Source organism: Ammospiza nelsoni, chromosome 4 (genome assembly GCF_027579445.1).
Source record: "Ammospiza nelsoni isolate bAmmNel1 chromosome 4, bAmmNel1.pri, whole genome shotgun sequence".
Lineage (NCBI taxonomy): Eukaryota > Metazoa > Chordata > Aves > Passeriformes > Passerellidae > Ammospiza > Ammospiza nelsoni.
The window spans coordinates 32,703,514-32,724,688 of NC_080636.1; the positions used below are offsets into that span (position 1 = coordinate 32,703,514).

A 21,175-nucleotide genomic window follows, 5' to 3' on the forward strand; every position below is an offset into this window, starting at 1 on the left:
TCAGTTTTGTGTTTTCTCAGTTTTTATGCTAATTGTGTCTTCTGTTTTCTCTTAACATCCAATTACTGCTCTCAGAGATGTGTGCAAAAATCAGCTCTTATCAGGAGTCAGACTTGGATCCTGTGACATCCTTGAGATGCTGGTTTCCAAAGGAAAGTAACACCAGGCAAATTAAAAAGCATGAACTTGCACTGTTACATGGCAAAGACACATGCTTCTAAACTCCACCCTTATTAGCTTCTGATAAATAGCTAAAATATTTTAGTTCAAAATGCGCTTTTAGGATTTTATATATATTAGTCAATTTATTGACACTCCAGCTAGGATGTTCAAATCATCTGAAGCAGGTTCAGGCATTTATATTCCAGTAAACTTCCACTGAAGAACCAACTCCATTAAACCAGAATTGCAATATTGTCCTTGGAGGAATTTTTGATGAAGCATGTTGGATTGAGTCAACCATAAAAGCTCAATGCTAGAACTTCAGGGTTTTGAGGGATAAATTAAAACAATAGAGAAAAGATTTGAAAATCACTTGAAAAGAATTAAAATGTAATTTCTCTGACTAATAGACAAGTACATTATAGTTTAACCCAAAACCAATGCATGAGGAGTCATTACTGCTGTTCTCAGAATATAGATGAGTGGATGTACAAAATGGGCAAGCTGTTCCCCAGGCAAATGATTTTGGTTTCTACATTATATTTTATCCAGTTACAGTATATTGTAGCCTGTGCAATTTTTAAAAGAGAATATTTGCTGATTTTTGCACCCAATCTCTTTAGGAATTGTGTGTCTGTGATATTGTGAACATTTCAAATTAGTGCCAGAACTGAAAGTTGTCTTAGAGGCATGCATGAGCAATTCACTCTCAAGTGCATCACAGGGGATCACAGCATTGATGTGCTTAACCCAGAGCTCCCTGGTTTTGTAGGCCAGACCTTCAAACAAGGGCAAGTTGCAACTTCACACAGCTATAGGGTTTCATCCAACAAAGCTCTTCAGCACATGCTTCTCTCTCATTAAACACCCTAATATTCCTAAGGAGAATAAAGTACAATGCCTTATACTATTGTTTTGCTTCCTTCTTTCATTTCTTTTTAGGATTTCTTACTGGAGGGATGCTTTTTAAGCAAAATTAAGTTGATTTACAGTTTCCCAATAGCTAGATTCTCTATTTCTAATGAATTTTAAAGAGCTATGTTTATGAGTTGTAGTATATTATAACATAGTGGTCATCATCTCTAAGAATTACCCCATTTCAAAGCACCAGAAGTACTGGCGACCACTCTCTAGCCCTGGTCATGGTGGGAGAAATTGTGTCATCACACCCTGGTGATGTCCTTATGGTCACTGCACATCAGTGCACATATCTGGCACACATATACACACCAGAGTGACTTAGCTGAAAGGCTAGCGAAGAACCTTTCATTCTTTGAAGAACTGAGCTATTTATTCCTGAAGATTATTTATATTTAACTTATTAAAGAACAATATAGAGTCTAGAGGCTCCAATAGCTGCCTACTCTTTGGCATTTGAACATCTTTTCCAGGCATTTAAAATCTATTTTCTGAATAATTTGTGGTGTAATGACATTTGTGTGATTATATTCCAGACAGTATAATTAATATTAATAAACCACTTGTATGGCATTGTGCAGATTCAAAGCTGCAGGCTTTGGCTAATTAATCTCACATCAGATAACTAACGAAGCAGATAACTGAGCACTATCAATCCCTTGATAGTAATTGAGTGGGTGAGTGCAGAAACACAGGTGAGGTGACATTCATTCTCCACTCAAGAGCACAAAGAGGGAATGAGTGGCAGACAGTGAAGATGATATCTCTTTTCCATGCCTGTCCACAGTCCGCACGGTGCCTTTGAGTGTCTCAGCACTTCACTCACTGCCTCCTGTCTCCACAGGTGTGGTTTCTCCTGGTCTGTTTCTGTAGGCTGCTACACTCACATGTATACATTTGTGAACGTGTATTATAAATACACACAATACATGAATTCATGCATTCCTATGTGTTTATGATTCAAGTTTTAGAATCCCCTGAACCACACAGGCAGGTTTTGTCCAGCCATGATCTTTGGACAGGCAAGTCCTGGTGTGAATGTGCTGAGGATGAGCTATTACAGAGGATTAGCCATTCTGCAAATCCAGGTGTTTCCATGTTCCCATTAGTGTATTTATGATTTTACAGCCAGATCGTGTTCTAACATTCATTTGTTTTGCAGATATATCAAAAACTGAAAGCTGTGGAACACATGGATGTTTATAACATACAGGATATTCCAAACAGGTTTTTCTACAAAAAAGGAAAATTTGTGTCTCCACTAACTCTCGTGGCTGAAGAAGGATGGTTCATAGTAGAGGTAAAGTATAGAAGCAAAATACTTAGACAGGACCGTGGAAAGGTGCAATATATTACTGATCATTGAGTTAAAGTCAATGGGCTGACTACAAAACTAATGTCAAATTCTGCTGTGTGCTTAAAAGAACTTAAATGTATTGCAGCTATCCTAGAGGCAACCAGTTAAATAGTCAAGGTGCCTCTTTTTTCTCTGTTGTCATAAAGCAGTAGTTCTTGTATTTCACATTCCAGTTTTGTTGCTTTACTCTTCTTCTCTCCCCTTGCTATCTACTTTCATTTCAGACAAAAAGAGTGTTTCCATTTCAAGTCCTTATTATCCTCCTCCTCCTTATTATGCTCCATTCAGCAGTACTTTGTGGCAATTTTTCCTTCTGCCTGGCTTTCCTCCCATCAGACTGTCCAAAAAAATGCCCCATTTCTCCCAAGACCACCAGTCTCAAAGGGGTCACACTGGAGATTTACTTCTCAGAGATTCCCATGCACACACTGAAAACCTGGGAACTTGTTAAGCAGAGAACACAAACATGAAGAGATTTTTCATACTAACTTATTTTTTTTACTATGAATTGTTGTTACTTTGTCCTTGTGTCACATCTGGGCACCTCCACATTACAGATGCTAACTGCAGCTCAGCACAGCTCAGAGGGTGAGACAACTGTGTATTTTTTAAGGAGGTAAACTGAGCAGTGTATTAAGTGATTTGCCCAAGCCATACATGAATTCAGTAAGTTGGCAACAGAACCATGGAGTGCTGGGTTTCTTTTGTGTCCCAGCATAGTCAGGGCACTTTGTTGCCTTGTAGGTGATTGTAACTCAGCTCAGCATCTTTCATGGCCTTCAGAGCTACTGCTCACCAAGCTTTGCTCAGTCCACACTACAACATTTCTCACTAGCCAACATAAATTTAGCATAATAGTTTCTAAAGCTTAATAAAATGCACCTCTAAAAAAACCTGATGACTTTTGAATACAGCTGGATGAATACCACATTTCTGATTAAAAAAAAAAAAAAAAAGTATTAAAAGCCAGAGTTAAGATTTAGACAGGTAAAGTAGGAATCTGAAACATTTTCTCCAAAATTATTTTTAAAAAATGCAACTAAACTCTCTCACACAAAAGTTCAAAATAGAACGTTTTTACATATTCTGTAGAAAATAAAAAAGCACTTTAAAAATCATTGAGTGTCTGACAAACCTTAATAACAGTGCAGCAAACACTGCTGCTATGATAATTATTTCTGTCTCTCTGCCCATTCCTTCCCATTGTTTCTGATTTTCAAGAATGTCCTCTCATTAATGCTGTCAGATTTTCCTTCTCTTCAGTACATTTTCATTATCTGTGAATGGGATATGAAAATGAAAGTTTCCTGTCATATTTTTAAAGAAATTATTGAGCCTTTTATTATACTTCCTGCCCAAACCAGTGAAGAGAGGATGTGCAGCTCTTCCCTGTCATGCTCCCAGGGCTTTTTAACTCTCTGTTAGCTAGTGGATAGCTAAAAGCTGTTTGAAAAAGGGGATTCTGTTGATGGTGGGGGTTTTTGAAAGAGACAATGGGGGTGTATCTGGAAAGTTGTTTCCCTCATCACGGAGCAGAGGAACTGAAGCCCATCTATATTTCGTTTAAAGCACGATGAGGAGGGATTTCATGCTGTATCAAAGCTGATCTGCTCATATGACCTTGTTCCTTTCACATGAGTGAGTGGTCCACATCCTTTAGGCATTGCACATTCAATTTTCTTTCTTAAGAAGATAAAAATCAGACAAAATAAATGTTTATAAAAGGAAAGGGAACCTCATTTAATCTGCTTCACCATCTGCAGGAGCTGCAGCACTTGCCCAAAGTGGGAATGTGGGAAACTCTTGTGGGCATCTTCTGTCCTTCTGTACCTGAGTGTGAAGGCTAGACCTGGACACTCTAGAGGACTGTGCAGCTCCTTCTCTGTAATTATCAGAGAAATTAGTGCCATGGGTCTGATGAACTGTGAGTTGATGTTCTTTGTTTAAGTGAAATTCCTGCCACAGTTTTGGGGTGATGTGAGTGCCACATCTGTCTGCTGCTATCCCTAAGGAGCACGGGACAGGAGAAACTCATGGACAGGTTTGTCCAGCATTTGATCAGCCCCTAGGGACTGCTGCTCTGACAGAATGGCACTGTTGTAGGTAAGAGCTGTTGATACAAAGCAGGAGAAAGTAAGGAAGGAATTTAAGAGTACATCTTAAGTGCAGTATGGGCTAGGAAGAACAAGATTTATAATGATAAATTAATAAAGAGTAGATCCACTGAGCAAGGAAATAAAACAGAGCACAGGCCACAGAGAGTGGGACTGTCTCAGGTCAGAACCAGTGTTCCGTGGAACAAACCTCATTGCTTTAATACAGAAACAAGTGGGGAGAAGAAATAATGATTAGAAAATATCTAGTAGGGGGAATATTTGTATTATTAGGCTGAATAGTCAAATGGAGCAAAAAATTACTTATTTTTTAAGGTGTCAGTGGCATGTGGGGAAGAACAACACCCCAGCAAACCCACAGAAGTGCATGGTGCTGGGTGGGAGAGCAGTGCTGCAGGCATGGGGAGAGGGAAAGCACCTTCCTTACACAAGTCACATATGACTGTGGTACTTCGTGTTTGTGGCAGAAATCTACATGAGTTGTCCTCCCCTCCCTGTGGAGGGGGAGGTGATTACTCACTGAGACAGCAAAGCCTGTCAGGAGGGGTCACCCCTCCTGGGCATGAGCTCCTGTGCAGGTGACAGCACAGTGTGGGGCCTGAAGGGATGGTACAGCACATGGAGACACAACATGGCACCTCACAGTGCCCAGCACAGCTCACAGGCAGGCACTAACCATGCTCTGCTGCTGTCACCCAGAGCAGGGACAAGCTGCCCTACTGGGAGAACGGGACGGGGAGGAAGGAGGCCTGGCAGAATGGCTGGCATGGCTACGACAATGAGCTCATGGACATGAGAGGCTTCTTCCTCGCATATGGCCCAGGTACAGTGCCACCATCCCTAGTGTCCCACTTCCCCTGCAGCCCCATGGCCCTCACCCCTGCAGCCCTGCAGCCCCTGGCACATCAGGACCCTGATGCAGCACTCTGTGGCACCCAAAAATTACAAATAGATGGCAGGATTTCCTCACAATGGAGGGCTTGTTGCACTGCATCTATTTCATAGCTGAAGAAACAGGGCAGAGAGATATGAAGGGATTTAGTCAGCCTCTCTCTGATGTCCCAGTGCAGTTACTAAGTCTTTGCCATGTTTCCCTAAATTTTGGCCTAAATTTTCAATTCTATTTGAAACACATAAATCCTGCTTTTGTCGGGGAATTCAGACTCGCTACAGCAGGGCACTTCCTTTGGGAAGGTTGCAGCATAGCTCACTCATGTGTCTGATGGGCAGACACATAACTCCTGGTTTCTACTTCATCAGCCCCTTTAAACAGGACAGAGCACCAGGCAGAGCACTAGGCAGAGCACCAGGCTAATTGTATTGCACCAGTGAAAGCAGAATGTACAATACAATTATGTCAGGCTATTACATCTATCAAGCACATGCAGTAAAGTAACTCCTGTACTTAAAACTTCAGAGCTTTCTCTAGATTCTATAATAAAATTGGCCTAGAAGAAATAATAATGAATAAAATTGTTTAAATTAATGTTTTTGCTGAGCTGTGCTCCAAATTGTGTAGCATGCCACATCCCAGCCTGGTGAGTAAGTCCCAAGGAAGACAAAGGAGCCCTTGCCTCACAGCACCCCATGTTCCAGGGTTGCCTGATGCCAACTCCTCTCTTTTGCCTGCAGATTTCCGATCCAACTACCGAGCGCCTCCCATCCGATCTGTGGATGTTTACAACATCATGTGCAGCCTGGCAGGAGTACAGCCACTGCCCAACAATGGCTCCTGGTCCAGGGTGGAGTGCATGCTCCGAAACACAGCCCCCTTGGCACCGCTCCCCCCGCGCAGCAGCTGTGTCCTGGCACTAGCTCTGCTCTCCCTGTTCTCCAGGCACATCTCCTTACTGTGATCCCTGAACAATGTCACTCAGTGTCACCAGCAACTCCATCCTTCTCTGTTTGTTCTTTTAAAGTTCTTCATTTGAATAATAGCTTCATTAATAGAGGGCTGTCCCCCACTCCTCCATTGTGCTCCACCAGGCATGAATCTGACCCATCCTGCATTTACAATGGTTTTAACATGAAGCCAGGTTTTGTGCTGCTCCAAACACAGCCAGGGACAATGGTGTCACTCACCTAGATTTACAGCACTGCCAGTGAGGGCACAATCCTGGCTGGGTGTCCACAAAGTTTTCTGGTGGGTGCACATGGGGATCTCTGAGCATCAAACACATCTCACCCCAGCATCTTTCACTGAGGAGCTCACTCTGGTTGGCCATACTGAGAAGTTCAGGAGTGGAGACAACCTCTCTGTGTGTAGCTGGGATCATCCTGGTTCACCCCTTCATCTCCAGCTCCAGCAGCAGCAGAGTCCCATCTTCTCCTTACAGCACCAGCCAAGCCCTGTCTATACAGACACAGTCTTTAAAGAGCCAAGAGCTTTGCTGAGGGACCATAATGCTGAGAGAGGTGGGTCAGCAGGAGAGCATCCTGCTTCTCTCAGCCTTTCCTTCTTTATTTTCACCAACACGAGTCCTGGCTCTGCCCATTTCCAGGGCCAGGCTTTCCTCACAGACCACAGTAGAGTGAAAGGCTGGGAAAGAAGAAAGTGACAGAAATCCTCCACTTCAAAGCTAGTGGGAAAATGAATAGACATCTGGACACACAAGGGTCAGGAGAACATAGGATGAGGAAGGCTGGCATTTAACAGCCTCTCTGCTTTTCCAGGTGAAGATAATATCATCTGATCATGTTCTATACTCCATTGCATTTCTGAAGTTTTTTCAACATTTACTGCTCTTCTATCAGCTTTTGCTCTCTACACCTCTGCCTGGTGATCAGCACATTTCCCTTTATTCTGCAGCAGGGAGAGAGGTCTACACTGATAGATCTCCCACCCTCCCAGCTAATCCAGGTGATTTTTTCCACCATGGGCCATCAAGCACAAGCAAAGTTGTAACAGCAAAGTTAAATTAAACAGCAGGAGAGGATAGAGTTGTTGCCAGAGGTGCCTTTGGGAGTGCACAGCGCTTTATCTGATATACCTCTGAACCAGGAGCTTTCAGCAACAGCTGCCTTTGGCAGGACTGAGGTCCCTCCCCATGTAAAACAAACCTCTAGGACTCACAACTCTTCTGGAGCCAGGGACAAGCACGATCCCAGTATGTGTGCTACAGTGCATTTAAGGGTGAATGGTTACACTGGGGGGGAAAAAAAACAAACACCAAATTAAACTTGACAAAAGACTTCTGTAATAGCTGTAAAGATTTATGTAATGTGTTATTAAAGCTCAAGTGAACCATCAAATCAGTTGGGAGAAAAATGGAAAAAATCAGGCTTTGTTATTAGACTGTTGAGTATAAAAGGCAATTTAGTGCTTTCGAAGCATTTGCAGTAGCTGTAAAACAAGCACCTATTGTTCAGAGTTCCCTGTTGCTCTTTAATGGACCAGGCTCAATGAAATCACTGGAGCACATTTTTAAAGAAAAAAAAAGAAAAAAGAAAAAAGAAAAAAAGAAAAAATTAAGTCAGCATACAAGATAACTAAATTACCAAGTTTTGTCTGAAAATCATCAGGTTAAGACACCATCAGTGCCTGCTAACCCCTCCACAATGTGCCATTTTAAGTCTTACCAGAGAGCAGAAGCCAAGGTCTTCTTACAGAAGAAATGTTTCTAAAGCTATAAGGGTACATTCAGCTCCTCAGTTGTACAAACAGAAACTGAAAATAACAAATTGGATCCCTTGAGTTGTTTCATGGATGGGCCATGACACATGAAACCAACACTGATCCTTGTGAGTACTTTGTGTAACTCATTTTTGTCAGGATCCACATGCAAATACTGAAGGGTAAATCCAATTGCAATATGATTTGTTTGACCTTAATGCAAGCATTGTGTGTATGGTAAAAGATACTTGGTCTGTAAAAGCAAAATTTGATGGCAGATCTTCAAGAAGCTCGCTAGCTTCAGGAGAACTACAGCTCATTATTTTTTGGAAATTGCATCTTTCTTCCTCAGAAATGTCATACCTCTGAATCAATTCATGTTCTCATTCAAAAATCAAGTGTCTTAACTCTTGCCTATTTTTCTGTATACTATGCAATGGAGGTGGGTGTATTTTAAAACCTATTTCTGAATGACGTTTTTATACAATGATTGTGAATGAGTGAATAATTCTAAAAATGGTGTTAGAAAAAGCACTTCTTTGTAAATACTGTAAGATTTTTGAAGAAAAAAATAGCCCAAAACCTTCCCTTCAACACTTTGCCTTTCTTGTCTAATTGCTGCATCAAAGTGTGATAAACAGTGTTTGAAGCTTGTGCTGATTAATTATCAGAAAGACGAATGATAACATTGTTTAGAAATGGCAAAGTTGTCAGCATGTAAATTAAGGACATTAAATGCATCACATGAGATGATGTAGCTCGTATATGCAGTCCTTTTTTCCAGATGTATTTCATTATTTAACCTTTTGAACATCCATTCAGGAACACATCATTCCCACTAGGCAATGGACATGACAAGACATTTTGCATTTCTAAGAAGAGAGGTGAGCCCTGGATGCTCTCTCACTTCTCCAAGCCTCCTGTGTCACCATCACATCAGCTGCTTGCACAGAAATTAAGACCATTGTCCCTGGTATGAGGGTGCGTTAGGCTCAGGCTGTCCAGAGCCCCCCTTTCCCGGTGGGAGATGGCACAAATGTCAACAAGACTTCAAAAACCAACTCTAGAGGCCTCAAGGACAAGGGGGCCCTACTCCACTCTAAACTCGACAAACTGACAATGTCCATGGAAGAGACTAATTTAATAGAAACAAGTCTCCAAGGCTACTCAGTAGAATTTATCTCCTTCTCCTTGTATTGACTGACCACAGAGCAGGGAGGGGATGATGGAGGAGGACCAGTGCAGGTATGCCAACAAGTCCTTTATTTCCCAGCAGGACTCCCTCTGAACCACGAGCACTGCCAAGGTCTGCCAGAGATGCTCCCCTCATGTTCCATGAACATGGATCCTCAGGAAAGGGAGGTGCTGAGGGACGACCTGCCCAGGAATAAGTCTGTCAGCTACCCATAACAGTGCCAAAAATGGCATTTTCACAGCTTAATAAGATGAGTCCTTTTTACCAATGACCTTGGTGGCCATGCAAGTGGCATGGCTGGCTAAGGCTCAGCGGGTGAGCCCTCCAGCATCCCTCTGGATGCAGCCTGCATTGCCTGCACATACTGCAGCACCATGGAGACATTTTCCATTGGCCCAGACACCAGCCTGCACCCTTGACAAGTACAGAGACTTTACAAGTAAGGGGTGAATGAGAGGGTTTTGCAGTGCTGGTCATCTTCCTTGTCTCCTAACTAATACATCACATCACAAAATCACAGAGTATTCTGACTTGGAAGGAACCCGCAAGGATCATCAAGTCCAACTCCTGGCCCTTCACAGGACCATCCCCAAGAATCACACCCTGTGTCCAAGAGTATTGTCCAAATGCTTCCTGAACTCTGTCAGGCTTGGTGCTGAGGCATCTGTCAGATGTTAGCCCATACACCCCAGGGGAGGTGCAGACCAAACGAGCTCTGGCCACTGGGAAGTGAGAGGCGCTGGAAAAGCTCCATGTAACATTTCCTCACCTTCTTTTCCCTGTAGGGCTGTAGCAGAGGGCAGGTAGCAGCAAATCCAACTGGAATTTTTTAAGCATGGCCTAATAAGGAGGAAGGTGTGAAACTCTGCATTTTAGCATAAGAAGTCTTTAACAGCTGTTTTAAAAGACAACTGTCACATACACAGAGAAACTTTTTTGTGTGTAAGTATTGAAACAAATCTAAGTTAAGGCAAGGTTCAAAAATAAAAACATTTCAGAATTACAATTGACTGAACAATTCTCAAGCTTCATAGAGATGGACTGCATGGATTATATGGACTGTACGGATTATTCTAGTATTTCAAACACATGGAAATTGATATGGACTTAAGAACCAGCATAAGGTTGTCCCAAAGCCGTATCAATTACACCAGTTCAGCCCTGCCAGCCCAGTTCCATCAGGAAACCACTGTGAGCGGCCCGGCGGCCTGCCCTGCCCTGCCGTGTCCCACCCAGCCAGGTGTCTGTCTGTCCGACATGCGGAACGCCTTCTGACCAGCTGTCCGACATGCGGAACGTCTTGTGCAGCCGCAGCACCACACCATGGCTGCCGCAAGTCTGCTGCCCTCCGCTGGACCGGCTCCAGGAGCTCCACGTCTCTCACGTACCGAGGAGCCCAGAACGGGACACACATTTGCCCCCACGCCGTCTGTGCCCCTCTCCTGCCCATTTCCCGCCCGCCCGAGGCCGCGGCCTTGAGGGAGGGAGGGCGGGAGGAGCCGCGGAGCCCGGCCCGGCCGCGCCCCCTGGCGGCCCTGCCGCAAACCGCGCCGTGGGACCGGCGTGATCCGGGCCTTGGTGAGGGGCGGAGGGACTGACACTCTCCTTCCCTCTGCGTCTCTCACCGCAGCTTTTCGTCGTTCTCCCTTTTAGCTCTCCCGGTACCCTTTGCGCTAGGGCCCATTCCTCCTCACCCAAACCTGCTGCCTCCATGTAGCACTCTGAGCTATCTTCCCCCCTGCTCCTGCTTGCACGGGAGATGAGTGGGCAGAACAAGACCTTCGTGTGTACGTGGCCCTAAATGATCCAAGAGAGGAACCAGCTGGATGTAATCCCCACTCTCAGGACTTGGGCTGCGTCTCAAGCTGCCTTTGTTGTCATTGTAGTCTGATCCCACTGGTGGGGAACAAAGCACATAAAAGCAGGAGGGGAGGGGAGCAGTGGGAGTGACCTGCCTGTTGCTCTGCTGCTCGTGTCCACTTGAAGCTTGGCTCGAACGCAGAACCCTTGGGTCAGATGTCCCAGCAGTGCCACACTGCGAACTCTGAGCTTTTGTCAGCACAGGAGAACTCTGACTAGAACAGTCACAGGTAGCAAAGAAATGGAAGAATGGGCTGAGGTGGGGGAAATTCAGTGCCCACTTTCCACACCAGCACATATCAGGGCTTAGCTGAGCTCCAGGTAGTTGATTTTGATCCTCCCTTGGTCGCAGCAAATGAGGCATTTTAGTATCAGGATTATATCTGTCTTCAGGAGCAAGGGACACCAGTGCAAGCATAGAGGATGTTCCTCTGTCCCTCACCAAGGGGTTGCAGGGAGCCAGCCAGCCCCAGAATGTCAGCATTCTCTGCTGGGAACACAACCAACCAAATTTCTGTGGCTGCCAGAGTGGGCATTGTCAGCTCTTGAGCAGACCTCTGTTTTTCCCAAGAAATTAATAATACACTAAAACATTACTCATCACTTACACACATTGTTCAACGAATATTAATTAAGCCACAAAATTGGCTGGGGACTGTCATTTCTTCCTTGCTAGACAGAAAAAGGGAGGCTGAGGTGGCATAAGCTGTTGCAAAGTCTTTGGAGTGCAGGTCAGGCTTGCAGGGGATCATCCACAATCCCCACGGAACACTCACTCAGCCTGCTGCTCTCACTGGGCTGCCTCCAGGCAAAGGCTCCACGTAAATCTACATAAGCAGGCCATGTGTCCATTAGAGGCAGTTTTAACCTTTCTTCAGCAGTCTCACGTGCTGCCCATCCTACATCACTGAAACAAGCAGTGCATTGGCATTCACTGTACCCTCTGTTCAGGTTAACTTTAGCCCTGCAAGGACAGGACCATACCAAGGGACTCAGCAGGAGCCTGCTTCTGATTTCCAAGAGGTGCCTCACACCTTCTACATGATCCCTGGGCAGAAGGAGGCTCTGACAAATTAAAGATTAATTTTTTTGGAAGGGTTTATTTGCCTCCCAATGTATCCATCCATCCATCCATCCATCCATCCATCCATCCATCCATCCATCCATCCATCCATCCATCCATCCATCCACCTGTAAATTGCACTCTCCCTTGATACTTCTTCCATGCACTCCATACTGGCAGAGCTTTGGCATGCAAGAATTTGTGCCCTTGCTTTCCATAGCAGGCATCAATGTGGCTCTCATCTTACAGTTCATTCATTGTCCATGAGAATGTGAGGGCTGAAAGAGGGGTAATCCTGCTGCCCCCATCTCAACTGAGTAAATTCTGTAAGAGACAGGGATAGCAGCCCTTGCCCATCTATGGAGGGATTCTCCAAGAACAGCTATAACAAGGAAATAATTTTGGTCTTAAAAACTAAAATTTTGTAGTAGTCTTCAAATAGCAGCTGTGAAAGAAGACCAAAAAAAAAAAAAGCTGAATGTTTTTTTAAGGTAGAATTCAAGCAGTTTATGAGCTGGATTATACAAACTGCTTGCTTTTCCTGCTGCAGAGGCTGGGTGAAACATCTTGAAACATCCCCTCCTGCCTTAATCTCAAGTGATTCCTTGCAAGAACACCTCTGACAAAGAAAAATAACTATTTTTCCCCCTCTAAACAGAATAAAATTGTGAGGGCACTGAGCTTTCTTTGTGTTTCATACAACTTCTTTTGTCAAGAACAAATGGGATGAACAAACCCAGGTCCTACAGAGAAGATATTTAATATCCATAATGTGGGGATCTTTCCAGCAGAAAAAAACTCAGCAGAAATAGCTGAGTGCAGCCTGTAAAGGCCTAGCAATTAATCACGCACTTGAAGAAATACAACACGCTCATAGAGCCTGAATTTTAAATGCTTGCTGCTCCAGTTTGGACAGTGACAAATTAAGGCCCCCACAAAAGCAGGTGTGGCTCTTGAAAAAGCCCTCTGAGGGCAATTAAAAATGGGAAACCAGCTGGTAACTGTGCAGATGTGACAGCTAGGGCAGCTCAGGAAATGAATACAAAGGAAGAGGATGGAGGAATAAATGGTGTAGGAGCCGAGGCAATAGATACAGGACCTGCTCTCCACAGGGGGTTGCTCCATGGCAGGTGAAGTGCCTCATCATGTGGGCTGCACAAAGGGTGACAGCCACATATCCCCATTGCCTGGAGAGCTGCCAGAGACAGGCTTCAAATGAGCCCCTCACTGAAGGACCCCAAAAACCAGAGGAGCTCCTGCTTTGTGTGTCACAGAGTTTCCCCTGGTGCCCAGGGGACAGCGGCATTCAAGGATGTCTGATGCAGATGGCCTGGGCACATCTGAAATTGTCTGTGGTACCCTGTGATGGAAAGGGCGAGGGATGAGGTCAAGGGTGGATTTTCCCAAATCAGCTTCAATGAGCTCCAATTCAACAGGTAATATCCAGCCAAGTTTCACATACAGTGCTTCATTGTTCTGGTCAGTTAATTGTCTCCAGTGTTCACTCTTCTGAATCAGTCAAGAAAATGGTAGTTTGTCACATTGAAAATACAGCAACTAATTCAGACACATGACAGATTATAAGGACATTCCATTAGGAGTACCACTGAGGAAGTGTGAGCAAAATTATTAACAGTGCCATGCAAACAAACTGTGTATCAGTACAAGCCAGAGCTCCTCATCCCATTTGAAAAATGATGTCCCCATGATTTTCATCACAATTGCTCAGGGCTGTTCCTCACACGTCTACTCCTACTCTGCCTTTCTCCACACATCCAGTGTGTGTGAGGCATCACTGGGACAGAATTTACCTTCTACCAAAGTGCAGGCTGGGGGACTGGTCCCATCAGTCTGTTTCTCTAGTTTGTTGATAAAAATCTCTTTCCTGTTGTGAATTCTATGGACTATTTCTCAGAAAAAGCTGTCAGCATAGATCATTATACATTACTTTTTCGGTTGGTTTTTTTCACTCCTTGTCCATAGGAAACATGTATTCCTGTTAAAGTTAAGCTTTGGCATCCTTCTAGGATGCTGAGCTAACAGCATTTTATTTGAGACTGCTGATAAAGGGCAGAGTAGACAGGTCCTTACCAGTCTCAACTGGTAATAAATAAAAAGATCTCTCTAGTGAAGAGCTGGTCGGCCACCTGCTTGGCTCTGTGAAGCTGAGTATTCTCTTCTCTCTTGAAAAAAAAAAATCCTGTTCTGTTGGACCTATTTCCAGCACAGTGTTGACAGTGTGAAGCATAGGAAATTTTCTATGTAAAAGGAGCTCTCTTTCTGTGTTCCCCTTCAACACTTGCTGCTTGTCAACAGTGTGGGTCATGACAGCCCTAACAGTGCCATCCTAGGCAGAATGACAAATAATAAGGCAGGAGGGCAGATTCACTGTGAGAAAGTACCATCCACCTCAGTACCTGGGCACAGGAAGTCATTGCAGCACAGAAACCCTCTCTGGCCTAGCAGCTTTCATATCATAAACACACCCTAAGACTGAATAAATTTTATAACAAGCTCAGCATCCAGGGTCTCAGCCAGGGACAAGGGCCCCAGCTGGCCAGGAAGAAACCCAGCCTCAAAAAGCACGAATTTTTTGCCAAAAATCCTGCAAGGGTGGGAGAGGCTGCAACCAGAGAGAGCCATGAACACACCCTGAGGCTGTATTGAGCACACCGCCAGCAGCCACAGGGTGGAGATGATCTCTGCCAGCACTTTTCCTCTCTTTGAAGGGATGGTAATGGGCGAATTTGGAACTGGCAATGGGTAAACAAAGAGAAGATATAAGATGAATCTTATAGAATTATCTGAACCTGTTCTGCATCCCCCTTCCACTTCCCCTGGCAATCACAGATAGAAATGGAGAAGCTTTCAAGTGATGTTTTAAAAGTTTCATGTACCAGCACAGCAAACAGAGCAAACAAAACAACTTCCCAGCCTCTAAGAAGGGACAAGAGGAGAAGAAATTGTTTGGTGCTCATCCATTTTCCTCCTGTAATCTGTGGTGACTGGTGACTGCAGCCATGTGCAAACATCTGGGATGCACCACAGACCTTCTGCTGGAGAGAGGAGATGGTTTTTTGGACACAAAATAAGTTTGGAGACACTTTGCAGGCCTTGCAAGGGAATGAACAGCAAACTATTGCATGTATGATAAGAATGGGGGGAAAAGGGAGAAGATTTTATTCTAAGACAAATGTGGGTGCCTTGAGGGTGACCAAAACTTTCATGAGCAGAAACCTCCTGCACACATGAGAAGGGGGAGGCTGATAGGTTGAGACAAGCAATTATGACTTGTGCTTTAGAGGTTTGCCTGAGCAGAGGGGAATACCTCACCAGGTTTGTAAGATGTGCCTAGTTCCTACCTACTGGGTGAAGGGTGGCAAGTTGTTCTTCAGGCCAGGAGTTAACCAGGAGTGAGGAGGGCCACTGCACCTGAGCAGCAGAGAGGAGGAGTCCACATGGCAGGACTGCCAGATGGTTCCTACCAGGATCTCTCTCCATCCCTTCCCACAGGGCTTTTCCAGGACCCCACTCTGCCTACAAACAGGGCACCTCCAGGAAAGCCAACCTCTGCTGCCCTCAGTGGCTGCAGTATCTCCTGGCCCCAGCTGGGCATCACTCAGGGACACCAATGCTTACAGTACCACCACAGACACCTCAGAACATTCCAGTATCAGTTCCTATTTATTTTAAGTCTGTATAAACCATGAAGGCAGGTACATGTAGTTCCCCACCTCAGCTGGCTTTTGGGAGTTCAGGATCCTCCAGCCTCCCAATAATGCAAAGAATTTTTTCTTCTGTCTTGAACTGACATTCCTTCTCCAGCTGCTGGTCCTAACTGTGAATCCCCTGCTACTGAAGTACATCCTCACATTCCTCTGTCCTCAAGTTTTCCTCTTTATTTGGTGAACTCTCTCAGGATTTTAGCCCTGATATTCCAATTCCTTCATCTTCCTTATGGAGAACAGTATCCACCCTCCTTCTCTTCCCCTTGAGTTGCAGAGATCCCAATTTGGAAGAAATCTGGGCAGAAGCTGGTTCCTTCTGTCTGCTGACCCGTCTGTTCATGGAGACCCATACCAGAGTTGCACCCCTGACTGCATTATCCATGGCACAAGGCAGCAGCCAGGAGACACAGAATTCACATAGTACATGCCAATATAGTCTAGAGATTATACTATTATTTTTATTTTTACCAAGAAAGAAAGAAAGACAAAAAAAAAAGGGGGGAAAAAAGAGGCTGGCAGGTGAGACTAACTCCCTTGCTTTTCTCTGTCCTGAGAACCTGGTGGTCTCAACGGACTGGACCTGACGACCTGCTACTAATCTAGTGTCAAAAAAGGCAGTTTCCTCTTCCACAACATCCCAAGCAACTACTTTTTAGAAAGACAAACATTCTGAAACTGCAATGGTCTAAATATATTAAGGCAATAGTCTTTCATTAGTTTCTGGATCAAAAAAGGTCCACCCATCTCCCAGCAAGTGTTTTAAATGCATTGAAGGAGCCTTTCAAAGCTGTTTGTCATTCTGTAAAGCTTTCGCTTTCCAGGATTTTATTCCTTACTTCTGTGTGCAAAAATGAGTGAGTTTCTCCCTTTTTTTTTTCCTGTGATTTGGTGAAACTTGTTTGCTCCTAACAGCAAAGCATGAGAGGTAATTGTCTCTTGATATTGGGTTATAGATAACAATAAAACCATAAGGGCAAAGGGGTCTAACTTTAAGGAGGAGCAATAAATATGTTGCCTGCCTTAGGTCTGAGGACTCCTGAGTTTCTTCATCATGAATTAATAACAAATCTCCAGGGTCCACTGGCACCTACTTACAAATAAAGCACTGTGGTTACAAGATAGAATAACTTTCTTTGTAAGTAAGAAGTAATTGGGGAAAAGATGGGACACTAGTCCCATCTAGACTAGATGGGACACAGTCTATGATGCTGGGAGGACTCTGGGGAGCTGCCAGCCTGCCAGGCACAGGAGCCATGGGACAGCAGAACAATAGAGCTGAGGAGTTTTTTAGGTTTCCCTTTCTACTTCATGGGCTGGAGGTGTCTTCCTCACCCACCAGGCACGGCAAGTGGAGAGGGCTCCAGCTGGGGTCCCTCTGTGGACTTGGCACCTCTGTTCCTCAGGCTGGTCACCAGAGTGGCCTTGTGCACTTGCATCATGATGGACAAAATAGTTCCTGCGCCTCTCCTCCTGCCTGCCCTGACACTTGTGCCACAGACTTCATCTGACCTCTGCCTCAACACAGAGTGCCCTAGGAATTTTCAGCACTCCTTTAGAAGAAAAGGAAAAAAACACACTGCTTTGTCCAGGTTAAAAAAGAGGGGAAAAAACCTAGGTGGTTACTGTTTTAGTGAGCTGTGCCAGGGTCATGCTTTAGGTGAGTTTTACAGCTGGACCAGTTACAAGTATCTTAAAGTCACCATCAGCTTGTGTCACAAAGAAGCACATTAAACTGCAGCAGCTGGATGTACAATAGGGCTGCTCTGAAAGCTTCACCTTGGGCTCAAGCCAGAGGCTTGCACTAAACTGGACAGAGAAGAGCCTCTCCCTCAGCATTAATTAATTTTAATTAATGAGGGGGGTGAGTGGCAGCAAGGGGCTGGGGCCCCACAGCCCTTCAGGGAGGAAGCTGAGACTGGGGATTTGGTTCAAGGCTACTGAGCAAGGAGCATCGGTGCAGAGGGAAGGGGGAGACCTCACTGTGGAGGCAGGGACATCTACCATCTGCCATAACCAGCAAGTCAAATGTCCCTCTCTCCTGCCCTTGTCCCTGTCACTACCCATAATCCTAAGGCACACCTACCCCAAAGGTTTGCACTTCTGAGTCCATAAGTCTGTAGCCCTGATGGCCGCTGGCAGTCACTGCACAGTGGTACATGCTCAGTGTGTGCATGGTGGAGACCCAGGTACATGGCTCATGGGTGGGGTTTGCATTCAAACCCTTCCAGGGCACAAGCTGCCCTGTTAAGTTAATTACTTAGGTCCTCATTTTCCAAAACCCAGCTGACAGGACCCAAAAAGGCTGTAGTGCTGTGGCTCTCCTCCTGATGTGCATCCTCTGGTACAGAAGTTTCATCAGCAAGTGGTGCAGCCCATCTGTGCTGAGACTGCAACTGGAGCCACAGCACAGAGTCAGAGTGTGTGGGCACCCAGGACAGCCCTTGCTGGAGCACAGCCCTGCTTCATCTCAAGCGCCAGGTGTACCTTCTGGCTCTGCATGAGGAAAGCCCATATTTACAGGAGAGGCCCTGGCTCCTGCTTGTCCTCTCACTACTCGTACACTACTGAACACACTGGGAGCTGCTGCTTTGCAGCTTCCTGCCAGTGACCCTCTTTGGTATTTAAAAAGCAACTGGCCTAATTTTACCAGCAACAAGCACAGGGACAAGAAGGAAGAGATTGAGAGAACTCAAAACAAAAGGCTTCAGGTTTCCCTAAGCAAGCAACCAACCAAAATATATAACTATTTCAGTGTATGCACAGCCATGTTGGTAAATTTATTTACTGTCTTTGCTTACTTTCACATAGTTGGCAGAACAGGGTTAGGTTTTATTTACTTATTAGAATGACAGAGAAGAAAAAAGATGTTAAGTAAAAGTACTTGGGATTTCCCGTTCCTTGTCCTCATTCATCACTTCTGTGACAGCTGGGCTAAAAATACTTTACTAAACATGAGGACCTATGGGCATGAAAGGAAGTTGCTTATAAATGCAAGCTCAGCCATCTCCACACAAAACAACGGGCAATTATCAAAGCACCAGCATCACTGACTGCTCAAAACCCTTTTCTCTTTAAGTACCAGCTACAGTGAACAGGAGTCAGAGCCATGGGCTCCTTCCCTGCAGTTTAGGACAGGCTAGTAAGTTGAGGCCATTTTCTTCATATCCATTCTGCAAAGCACAGCTGAATAGATTCCTTTTTTAAGCATTTACCTGAGGCCTTGCTTGATGCCCTGAGGAAGACAGATGTGACCTGGTGTTCCAGTATAGTTAGGGGTTTTGTGTCTTCTCTTTCAGCCCTCAAATCACAGAGACACAGAGATGCTGGACAGAATAGCACATAGTCTCTAAAAAAACCCCAGGAGCAGCAGACAAAAGGAGGAAGAGAACAGAAAGGACTAAAATATGGGGGTATATTTACATTCCTAAACATTTTTAAAATTATAAACTGCAACAGCATGGCCTGAAGGGAAGTGCTGACAGGAGCACTGCACCTATCCTGAAGCAGCTGACCACCTTTTCTTCTCTAAGGTCTTTCTGAGGAGCAGGGAAACTGAAAAAGGGAAAGTAATGGAGAAGTGGAAGATCAGGCTCTAAGATTAGAATGAGGTCTTGAGAGAGTAGGATGAGAAATGGGCCAGAAGAACTCTCCAGTCAAGTAATATGTAGGGAAATAAAATCCCAACCTGAAGGAAAGTAAATGTCAAAAAGAAGCAGAAGATGAGGGGATTCAATAGAAGAAGGACATTATAGAAAGTAAGTTATAAGGAAAACAGACTAAAGAAACAGTTGAGAGGCTGATGGAGACAAAATCTGGAGAGAAGATCTTTGAAAAAGTTATCTTACAAGGAAAGATATCTGTAGACACTGAGGGATGTAAATCTACTCAGTGCTCTCAGCAGAAAGGTGTGACCTAAGAGCAAGAGAGTACTTCTTCAGCCAAGCAGTGGCCCTAGACATTTTCAGTATGTTACAGACCATGTTTGACAAAAAAGATGTCACTTGATCAAGATCTTCAGTTTACCTGTCAGCAGAGTAAGTATAAAGAGAATTCAAGCCAGGCTTGCAAGCAAGTTTTAAAGTGCACGGTGTGGTAACTTTGGACAACAGCAGTTTCTTTCTAATTACTGATTAGGCTAATTTAGCACCTAAAATAAAAGCACACCATAAGGCGAGAAAATAAAACCAAGTGCTCTGTGAGGGGAAATAGTGCTTGCAAACTTCTCCAATAATACTAAAAAGGCCTTGCAAGTTTGAGTCTACCAAAACCCAAAATTGACTTTGCCTGTGCAAAGCACTAGTGCTGGCATAAAGCCCTAACCAAACCCTGTCTGGTTTTGGGATTTTTTTGCCCCTGTAATTCAAAAGGCACAATTTCATGAATATGAATTACAGTGGAAGCAGATGGATGAAGGGGAATGAGCTAAGACTAGGAACAGTGTGGTATAAGTATGTGCCATTAGCAGGTGACAAGCCAAAGTGCTTAAGACAGCACCTACTTTCAAGAGATGCTGCTCTGTTTCTTATCTTATAAATGTTGTAAATTCTCATAGCTGACCTTGGCAAACAGCAGTTCTCATGACACAGCTCTGGCAAATCTCCTGGACCCTAAACTTCCTCCAAACTTTCTTCCAGGTGGTGGCAGAAGGTTGGAAAATGGTACTTGCATGTTACATTGTCCACTTGGGCCTTTCCAAATAGCAGCTATCAGTTTTCTTGAAGAATGTTAAAAAAACTCCTTCCTAGAACCCTCTCTCTTGGATGCACCAGGTCCTCCTTTGGCTTATGAGGATGGAGAGGAGAGGAAATGAGGAACCTGACAGCTGTTGCCCTTGGCATCAGGAGGTCCTAATGCACTTCTCATTTCTTGGAGCTTGGGTGCATCTCAGCTGGACACTCACATTCAGTGGAGATCACACTCTCCCTGCAGTTGTCAAATTCACATCCAGTCCAAGCCAGAAAAAAGGTTATTTTCTCTCTTGCACTCTTAATGGCCCAAAGAGCTTTTATAAAGTATAGGGGAACACAGTGAGTTGTTACAGTGTTTGTTTATCTGAGATTTCTGGTTTGCTGTGCAAGGTTTCCTAAGTGAGGGAGAGAAACAGCATGTTAAATGGAAATATAAGGATACTCTCTAAAAATCACCGATGAGTGCAAAGAATCCAC

At 44.5% G+C, this 21,175-nt stretch overlaps 1 protein-coding gene across 1 annotated transcript in view; it reads left to right on the top strand.

Moving 5' to 3' along the window:
• Positions 1–6,440, top strand: part of ENPP6 (ectonucleotide pyrophosphatase/phosphodiesterase 6) — a 28,603-nt gene extending 22,163 nt beyond the window's left edge. The window contains exons 6-8 of the mRNA XM_059471152.1: positions 2,243–2,380; positions 5,251–5,374; positions 6,184–6,440. Of these exons, the coding sequence (XP_059327135.1) occupies positions 2,243–2,380; positions 5,251–5,374; positions 6,184–6,407 (486 nt within the window). The 3' untranslated portion in view covers positions 6,408–6,440. The remainder of the gene's footprint in view (positions 1–2,242; positions 2,381–5,250; positions 5,375–6,183) is intronic.
• Positions 6,441–21,175: the final 14,735 nt, after the last annotated feature.